Source organism: Lactuca sativa, chromosome 1 (genome assembly GCF_002870075.4).
Source record: "Lactuca sativa cultivar Salinas chromosome 1, Lsat_Salinas_v11, whole genome shotgun sequence".
NCBI classification, from domain to species: domain Eukaryota; kingdom Viridiplantae; phylum Streptophyta; class Magnoliopsida; order Asterales; family Asteraceae; genus Lactuca; species Lactuca sativa.
Window position 1 is genome coordinate 13,144,809 of NC_056623.2, and position 10,358 is coordinate 13,155,166.

A 10,358-nucleotide genomic window follows, 5' to 3' on the forward strand; every position below is an offset into this window, starting at 1 on the left:
CCTCGCTGGTACCTGAGACATCAAACATAACAACTGTAAGCATAAATGCTTAGTGAGTTCCCCAAAATACCACATACTACAAATACGCCACTCGAGGCTAACTCGACCCTCTGGTCAAGATGTCTCAGCGGGACCTTCCAGTCCCGCAGCTCGTCGGACCCTCTGGTCCAGTCATAGCTCATTGGGCCCTCTGGCCCGATCTGAATCGTTGGACCCTCCGGTCCGGTCTATATAGTCATACAACATACAAATAACACATAGCATACAATCTCATAAATAGCACATAATCTCATACATAGCACATAAGACCCTCTGGTCAACTCATAATACCACTCAAGGTAACGTATAGTGAGAAGACTCACCTCGCGTGTCTCGGTAACTCGTAAAGCTCTCAACCACTAGTGCTCGATCTCCCGAGCTATCGTCCTCCTACAACACAGGTGTATTTTTACTTAATACTACTTGACTCTGGCTGACTAATACCACGAAGTCAAACCAGTCAACACTGGTCAACGGTCAACGGTCAACCCGACTCGCCGAGTCCCTACAGGAACCCGATTCCCTCTGAATCTCTTCCAACTCACCGAGTCACTCACCCGACTCGGTTACACAGTCCCTGGTCCGAGGTCTCAGAACAACCCGCACCAACTCGCCGAGTCTGGGATTGGACTCGGCGAGTGCACTCCATGCACAACCTCAAACGGCCTTCTAAGGTCAGATCCACTCTGGTAACTCGTAGATCCAGTCCCCTTAAGCTTATTGACCACGTAAAGTCCGAGTCTTGGTGCTCATTAAGCATCAAATAGCTCATTAATGGAGGTTTAGCCTCAAATACATAGATCCCAATCTAAAACCTCCATGGATGCACATAAAGCTTGGGCAAGGAGGTGCTCTGGACCTCTATGGGTCTAGATTCAAAGCCATAACTCGCCAAGGGACCATGATGATGCTAGATCTAGCCACAAATGGGTTCAAAAACCCTAAATCTATGTGAACATCACAATAACAAAGAAGGTTTCGAATGGTACCTCAGATATGATGTCCTGGACCTTAGCTCTTCAAGAATCCACCCCTCTTTTGCTTCCTCTTGGCTAGATCTTCTCTTCCCTTGCTAGACAATAACTCCAAGAATCAACAATGGCTCCTTCCCTCACTTGAATCACTCAAATGTTCTAGGGTTTCACTCTGGGGACTAATGAGCGCAAATGACGGCCATAAGGCCCTTTAAATAGGCCACAAACCCGAGAAATTAGGGTTTCATTAAACGACGCAGACTTGCCGACTCCACTAAGGCGACTCACCGAGTCCGAGCATCAATCCGGATGAGAACCCGCGTCTTAACTCGGCGAGTCTACGCACCAACTCGCCGAGTCCCGTCTCAAAACTCAAAATAAAAAGATTAATTAATATACCTGAAATCCCGGATGTTACAGTCGGCCCGATTATGTAGTATTCCAGGGCGAGCCTGAGAAGTAGTTATGTATGCTTGATGTCTCTATGATTCATGCATGTTTATGTTATGTGCTATACGAGACAGGCTTCGGTCCGATGTTGGGTGGGGCCCGATGTAAGGGGGGCCCAAATTATGCCGGACCTCGGTCCGATGCCGGGTAGGGACCGATGCAGTGGGCGGGGCCCAATATATGTTTTATCAGATATTGTATGGTATGTGGTAATTTGGGGGCGCTCGGGCATATAACGAGACAAACAAACTTAGAGATAAACATTAGAATCGTCAGAACCAGAATCGGAACTTGTAATAAGGTCCGGTTACCGGTTATCCATTTTTATGAAAACTGGTCCTGGTTCTAAAAATCGGAACCGGTTTGATATTTTTCTGTTTTTTAAAATACACATAATTCACTCATGCAAAGTCAAAATTACTTGATTTTTTTTTCCAACATGTAATTTGGAGTTTGTAATTCATTTTGAATATATTTTGGTTAGATATTGAATCAGACACATGCCCCTAAAGAAAGAATATCGATACTGGTTTTTTTTTTTTTTTTTTTTTTTTTTTTTAATTTTTTTATTTCAACATTTTTTTTGTTTTTTTGAATATGTCCCGCTTTTTGAAATGTGCATAACTCATTCATATGACGTCAGAATTATTTAATTTCTTTTTCCAGCAATAATTTGGTGTTTGTACTTCATTTTAGATTGTACAAACACATATTTTGGTTAAATATTGAATTAGCTATAGAGCCCAGAAGACAACATATCATGCTGCGTATTTTTTGTTTCAACATTTTATTTTTATTTTTTGGAATCTGTCCCGTTTTTAAAATGCACATAACTCACTCATATTAAGTCGGAATTACTTGATTCTTTTTTCATCATGGAATTTAGTGTTTGTACTTTAATTTGGTTAAATATTGAATCATTTACAAGCTCCGAAAGATAACATATCATTTACAACATTTCAACAAATTATAATTTGAAAAATAACCGAAAACCGGGATCGGAGCCGGAACCGCCGCTAAAACCGGTGGTTTAGTTCCCGGTTCTTATAATATAAGAAAACCGGTTCTAGTTTTAAACCGTTCCGGTTTTAAAATTCATCCCTAGTCAAACTAAGCTTTGACAAAACTATTACCATATTTGGATATGACTTTTATCAAAATTTGAATAAGGAAATGATCTTAAACTGGTCCCAAAGAGGGTTTTTTATTTGGAAAAAATAAAAAACTAATATTTATATTAAATTATATAAGTTATTTAAAAATAGATTGATTATGAATTACTGAAAACGTAAAAACATGTGATTTGGATAAATTTTATATCATAAACTTTAGTTACAAATTGTTTTACTTGCTCGGCATCACTATTGCATCCTTATCACAAGATAGAGAGCCTTTTTTCCCTTCAATTTTATATATATCAGTTCATTGTCATAACTACATGCTAAGGTGCATAACAGAAAATATGGATATCTCACACCATAATTACAATACAAGAAAGGTAAATAACATAAAAGACATTCAGTTTATATCAAAATTCTAATTTGACATTGTGTTTTTTTTTTGTCTTAAATTTGACACTGCATTTTCCAATTTATTACAATTCTGACAACTTGACCGGTCAACCCAGTTACATGCTGATGTGGCATGATGACATGTCACTTTTGATGACGTGCCATGTTGACATGACATGCTGACGTGTTAAAATTGAATTTTTTATCCACAAAAAACACTAAGTTTTCATTTTTTTTTCGATTTTGACACTAAGTTTAATTTTTTCTTTCAATTTTGACACTATATTTTTTTTTCCAAATCGAACATCATTTTTTTCAATTTTGTTCAATGTTTACAATTTTTTCATTAGAAACCGTATAATATTTTTTCAATACATTTTAAACCGTATAAATATATATTTTTTCATTTAAAAAACAGATTTCTATTTAAATAAAAGGTTTTTTTTTAATTTATTTATTTACATTCAAAGCATAATGTATAAATATGCATTAGTTATATCATGAGAATCAAACTAACCATAAGCTTCTAATAAGATGTAAAATTTCATGGGTTGCAAACTTGACATCCGGGTTTTGATCGACTACACGCCTCCAAACCTCCATTTTAAACAAATATTTATGGGTTTCAAACTAACCATAAGTCTAATTGAAAAAAAAAAACGTATTTATACGATTTAAATGTATTAAAAAAATATTTATACGGTTTCAAATAGAAAATTGTCAACATTGAACAAAATTGGAAAAAATGATGTTCGATTTGGAACAAAAAAACATAGTGTCAAAATTGAAAAAAAAAAAATTAAACTTAGTGTCAAAATCGAAAAAGTGAAAACTTAGTGTTTTTTGTGGAAAAATTTCAATTTTGACACGTTAGCATGTCATGTCAGCATGCCACGTCATCATGTAACCTGGTTGACCGGTCAAGTGGTCAGAATTGTAACAAATTGGAAAACACAATGTCAAATTTGAGAAAAAAAAACACAGTGTCAAATTAGAATTTTGATATAAACTAAGTGTCATTTATGCTATTTACCCATACAAGAACATCGAAATACATGACAACTCAAGATATGTAGTTGAGTCAAATTAAATAATATACCACCTATGTCCAATTCCAAATATGTACCTAAGCCTAAATAATTTGCAAGTAATTATATTGTGAACTGAGGTAAACCTGAATTGTAAAATGGAAGCTAATCGTATACATAATGCAGTGGCGGACCTATGTAGGGCCTTTTGGTTTTTTCTATTAGGTGTACCCGCTTGAAGTACGAGGGACACGCCTACTAAAACAGTCTGCGTCCGCCACCGACATAATGTAAATCAAATCGCAATAAATAAAGAAAATAAGTCAAAGTGTGAACATGTATGATGTTTTAGCATGAGGTTTGTCTAATTTATGAAATATCCGTAAATGGAAAATTAAAAAAGTAGACAAGAACAAAATAAAATTTTCCACACGTCTAAGTAATTAGTCGCACGTGAATGTCGTGTGTGTTTAATGGGTACAATAGCTCCAAGAAAAAGATTCAATCATTATAGAATAAAATAGAAAATTAAAATTCGTTTACTTTAAAAACAACATACTGTAAAACAATCCATACAAAGATGCAATTATTTTGATAAATGCCAGACATTTATTTATGCATGTAATTTATCTTTATAAGTTATTTAACAGTAAACACGGACATTCCTATCCTCATGTAATTGGCCGATAAACCATGATGTGTTTCTTTGTACAGTCCACTTAAAAATGGGCTTCACCTTTTTTATATAGCAAGTCAGATCAGATTCTTCTTCATAAATAATCGATCTTGCAATTGGCATGGAAATATGGGTTTATTTCATATAATAATAACATATCTTTTAAATATTTTGTTTCATACACTCATGCACATATTTTATTTTATGCATCAGAGGTCATAAACCTGAAAAAGGAGTTTCAATTCATTCTGGTTGTTTTTCAGATTGGTTACAACTTTCAACTTTTAATCATAAAACTATATATGGGCCGCGCCCAATTTTATTGCGGCCCATAGATAGAATATTTATGAAAAAGGAAGCAACAGACCAGTGTTGAACGGCGGCGATGGTGATCGGAGTTTGAGTTAGAATTGCCGGTTGTTGAATCAAAGCGAGGGATGAATCAGGTGGTTTCCGGATAGATACAGAGACCCTGTGATGGAGCCGTTGATACTGTGGGAGCTGAAACAAATCTCTCGTCCCGGTTTCTTCAAAATATTCACTATGTTAAGCGATTCCATATTCTAGGTACGATTTAATTGATTCTTTTACTCTGATTCCTCACCCAATCAAATTTAGTGTAATATATGTAAGCATTTGAGTCAACTTTTTGTATTAAAAGGGTTTATTAATGTGATATTTATCCGTATTAAAAGTGGTTATGTTTATACTATAAATTGGATTGAAGATACATTTATTTGATGAGAGTCTTAGGATGACCTATCAATGTGTTGCATTCTAGGTTTCACTTTTCAGGAGCGCATTGGAGTTTAATCTTTCAGTACTAGTAGATTTTCAAGATGAAAAGTAATCAATGAAATTACATTAAGAAGCTGTTAATACTTGGTCAAGCATCCAACTCAATGAAATTTATTTGCTTGTAGCAGTGGTTGAGGACTCATTGTACACTAATGTTCCATTAATATGGACAGAGATTGGTCAACATAATCCCATGTCAGGTTGGGAGAAGAAGAACACATACAAGTTTTGTCATTCTATTCTACATGAACATGTAAAACTTAATGTGAATTTCAAAGATAATTGATAAAACTAATTATCCTGTACTTACGTATGAATGGTAGCTTCATATTTTATTGTGAATGTAACTGAAATATTAAGCATCCGCTTCAGTAACCTATCATAGATAAGGGTAATATGGGAAAATCAGCAAATACAAAGCATCTTATTAGTAGAGGGGTATTTTGCTTTACATAGTTTGTTATGACAAAATATTAGGTAGTGGGAAGTATAGTGGATTATCTCTTTTGTGAAATCTTGTAGTGATACCTTCTAGATTCTTGAAATTCTAGTAAAGCATTAGGGTTCTTGTTCATTTTGGGTTTTATTTGGAGTATTAATCACTTAGAGAAGCTTTTGTTTATTTGTTCTATTTTTCTGTTTTCTTTTATAAGTCGGTTCATAGCAATTAGACTCTAACTAGTTACATCGGAGAAAAAAAATGCATAATAGCCTTCTTCATTGCCATATCTTGATCAGACAGAACTAATTATCTATTGTTGCTTTTTATTTTTTGCAAATGCATTAATGAAAGTTCAACAACCAATTATATGACTATGTATGTTCTCTACTTTTGTGATTGTCTATTCTGGTAAAAGGAACAAACATCATGTGACACCTAATACATTTTATACTTTGATGATATTATACATTTTGACTAATTACAAGATAAACAAATAGAATAACCAAACATTTATAAATATAACATTGCACATAAAATTTAATACTTGTTTGTACGAAAAGTAGTATATACAGAACTAACATCACCAAACTCCTTGCGACAAAAGTTGCCCAAAACAAAGCATTTAAGTAAGGTTTCTCAACTCCATAGTCAAATGAAAAGTTTAGAACATGATCATCTGTCAACTAATGCAATAATACCATTTTTTTTTCTATAATCCAAATCTGTTTCAACAGCATAGTGATTTTACATTGCTATGATTGCTTCCACTGAAGAATAGAGACATTTTGTTTGGCATTATATCATCATGAATGTTAGGTATCCAATATACCTAGTATCAATTGCTATGATTGCTTCCACTGAAGAATAGAGACATTTTGTTTGGCATTATATCATCATGAATGTTAGGTATCCAATATACCTAGTATCAATTGCTACAAACTTTTGAATTACTTGTATGACCCATACAATAATATTAGTAAGTAATTCACTTTTTTATGCATTTAACTCTCTTAACAGTTGGTGTGGATTCTTATTGCAGATTGAGTGACGAAGAACTTCAAGCAGCTTTTATTTCTGATATCTGAGCTGCAGGTCTTCACAAAATCATGGTATGTATTCCTTGAAATACTCTTATGGATTTTTCATGCCTTTATGTATACAAGTACTTGTGTGTTTCTTGGTTTAATGTACATTCAATTCAATGAGCAAAGATGTGTACTTCCACATATGGTTACAGTTTGAATCAAAATTGCGTATGCACAAAGTTTGTTTTCAATGCCTGTTTAATATGTTATCCATAGTAGTTTGGTAACCAAATAGATTGGAAACATAACAGGAAAATTCTTACATATCCTATGTTTTCTATAATAAAAAGAAAACTAAATGATAAACTATTTATATAGTGAGTTTTATTGATCAAGTCTGTTTCTTGTAATAACCAAAATCTTTAGCTGTTTATAACAGAAATTTACTCATATTTTTTTTCCAGGCAAACCTTGAAGATTCTTTTCTGGCAGATCTTGAGGATCTATCTGACAATGATAATGAGAACCTGGTGAGTATAGTAAAACTCTTAATGTCATGTCATGTCATGTCATTGAAATTGGATTTCATATTCTTGAATCTTGATTCTTGAACTTAGTTAAAAGTCTTGTTTATTTATAATTCATTTTGTATTGAATAGGATGAAGATAACGGGGATGCAGAAAACATGGAAGAAGATGTGAATGGAGACTTAGCTGATATAGAAGCCCTCAACTATGATGACTTAGACAGTGTCTCAAAGTTACAAAAAACACAACGTTATACAGATATCATGAAAGTAAGTACATGTACATGTATAATTCATTTCAAGAATCAAGAAAATTCATACATACATACATACATACCCTTTTTTCATGCTTACATATTAGTATTACACTGACTGCAGAAAGTCGAAGATGCCCTTGAAAAGGGGTCAGATATGTCGATCCAAAACCAAGCCATGGTTCTAGAAGACGATCCAGAATACCAACTAATAGTCGAATGCAACACATTATCAGTCGACATAGAAAACGAAATTGTCATAATCCACAATTTTATACGCGATAAATACCGATTAAAATTTCCTGAACTCGAATCTCTGGTTCATCACCCGATTGATTACGCGCGTGTGGTCAAGAAAATAGGAAATGAAGTTGACCTAACCCTAGTTGACTTAGAAGGTCTTCTCCCCTCAGCCATCATCATGGTTGTTTCAGTCACAGCCTCAACCACAAGTGGAAAGCCACTTCCCGAAAATACCCTCCAAAAAACCATCGAAGCATGCGATCGTGCCCTTACTTTAGACGCTTCAAAAAAGAAAGTTCTGGATTTTGTTGAGAGTAGAATGGGCTACATTGCACCGAATCTTTCCGCCATTGTTGGAAGTGCAGTTGCTGCAAAACTTATGGGGACAGCTGGCGGGCTGACATCACTCGCAAAGATGCCAGCTTGTAATGTGCAGCTTTTAGGTGCTAAAAAGAAGAATCTTGCAGGGTTTTCTACTGCTACATCTCAGTTTAGAGTTGGGTATATTGAGCAAACGGAGGTTTTTCAGACTACACCTCCTGGTTTAAAGATGCGGGCTTGTAGACTTTTGGCTGCAAAGTCAACTCTAGCTGCACGTGTTGACTCCATCAGGGGGGACCCGTCTGGGAAACAAGGGAGAATGTATCGGGAAGAGATTAGGAAGAAGATTGAAAAGTGGCAGGAACCACCGCCAGCTAAGCAACCTAAGCCACTTCCAGTACCCGATTCTGAACCCAAAAAGAAAAGAGGTGGGAGGCGATTGAGGAAAATGAAGGAGAGGTATGTATATGTAATTTTATTTATACTCCTATATTTAAATAGCATATGTAGCATATTGTTAAAACTCTTACCTCGTGTTTGCATATAATATGAAAATGATCATTCAATTACCTTTGCTTATTCCATTCCATCCAAACCAACTTACCCATGTTATATAGTGAAAACCACAAGATAGAAGACCTAGTTTTTCTCCAGCCTTTCTTTATTATTATTATTTACTTATGTTTTTTTTTTATTTTACCAGATATGCTATTACAGACATGCGGAAACTGGCAAACAGAATGCAATTTGGAGTGCCTGAAGAGAGCTCATTAGGTAAAAATATTTTATTCACTCTCACCCTATATTTAACATATACATTCTATTTTTTTAATTATATAATCCTTTTGAAAGTTGGATGGTATTTTGTTTCATAATATTAACAGGTGATGGACTAGGAGAAGGATACGGTATGCTTGGTCAAGCTGGAAACGGGAAGCTGCGTGTATCAGTTGGTCAAAGCAAACTCGCTGCTAAAGTTGCCAAAAAGTAGGCTTTTTAAATCTTTTCATTTTCAATTTTTTATTTTTCTTGAAAATCCGAAAAATGTAACCTCTTATGGATATGTTTTCTTTCAGGGGCAAAGATAAACAATATAGTAGTGGTGGGGCTACCTCTGGATTGACTTCAAGTTTGGCTTTCACACCTGTTCAGGTTTGGTTTCGTTTATTTCCCTTTTTACCCTAAATCATCTACAGCTTATAATTGTATATATATATTTATTTTCAGGGGATTGATCTTATAGATCCACAGGCAGATGCTAATAGACTTGGGAGTGGATCTCAGAGCACGTATTTTTCAGAGACAGGAACTTTTTCAAAGATCAAGAGGATATGAGAGCTTCCAGGCATCATGTAATGTCGTTTTGAATCGTAAGTATTTGACTCAAACCTTTTTAACGTATGTATTAAAAAGGTTTATTATTAATGTGAAAAATGGTTATGTTTATCCATCCTATAAATTGGATTGAAGATACATTTATTTGATGAGAGTCTTAGGGTGGGTCAGGTGACCTATAAATGTGTTGCATTCTAGGTTGCAGGAGCGGATTGGGGTTGTTGGATCTTTGAGTAATAGTATATTTTACTTGTCTGGTGTCCAATGTATCAAACGCACCTAATGGTGTTGGAACATCTTCGCTGTTGTATGTGGGGTATAATAATGTAATATTACTATTTTTTGTCCCTTGGTTTTCTATAGTCAAAATCTCTTTCAACAACACAGTGATTTTACATTGCTATGATTGCTTCCAATGATGAATATAGTCATTTTGTTTGGCATTATACCACGTACTCATTGCTACAACAAGATTTTGAATTAGTAAATATGACCTATACAATAATATTAGTAACTTATTCACGTATAACGAGCTCATTGAAGACATACAAAAAGACTACATATCTATCATTAGAAGCATCCATAGCAATATACAATCACTATGCTGCTGAAGGAGACTTTGATGTTAGAAAAGCAATGATGAAGTTAAAGAATGGTATTGTTATGCAACAGGGTAGGCATACGAAACACCAGTGAACATGACACATTACACACCCAAAAGAGTATATGAATTTG

The 10,358-nt window shown here is 34.7% G+C and overlaps 1 protein-coding gene across 3 annotated transcripts; it reads left to right on the forward strand.

Annotated features, from left to right (window-relative positions):
* The first annotated feature begins 4,872 nt into the window (after nt 1-4,872).
* LOC111898177 (U4/U6 small nuclear ribonucleoprotein Prp31 homolog) lies at nt 4,873-10,005 on the forward strand. 3 transcript variants are annotated; one of them, XM_023894097.3, is made up of 10 exons: nt 4,873-5,245; nt 6,958-7,027; nt 7,408-7,473; nt 7,603-7,740; nt 7,849-8,747; nt 8,992-9,062; nt 9,173-9,275; nt 9,365-9,440; nt 9,516-9,658; nt 9,822-10,005. In XM_023894097.3, the coding sequence occupies exons 2-9, from the start codon at nt 7,025-7,027 to the stop codon at nt 9,621-9,623; spliced, it is 1,464 nt and encodes a 487-aa protein (XP_023749865.1). In that variant the 5' UTR covers nt 4,873-5,245; nt 6,958-7,024; the 3' UTR covers nt 9,624-9,658; nt 9,822-10,005. The 3 variants fall into 3 exon arrangements, with proteins under 3 accessions (XP_023749865.1, XP_023749863.1, XP_042754917.1); XM_023894095.3 differs by having other exon boundaries at nt 4,876-5,245; nt 9,516-10,005; XM_042898983.2 differs by lacking the exon at nt 4,873-5,245 and adding an exon at nt 5,599-5,676 and having other exon boundaries at nt 9,516-10,005.
* Nucleotides 10,006-10,358: the final 353 nt, after the last annotated feature.

Excerpts from the sequence above, each read along its gene's own strand:
- LOC111898177 (XM_023894097.3), top strand. Across the intron at positions 7,741-7,848 it reads GTTATACAGATATCATGAAA|AAAGTCGAAGATGCCCTTGA; the intron begins GTAAGTACATGT and ends CACTGACTGCAG. Across the intron at positions 9,276-9,364 it reads GCTGCTAAAGTTGCCAAAAA|GGGCAAAGATAAACAATATA; the intron begins GTAGGCTTTTTA and ends GTTTTCTTTCAG.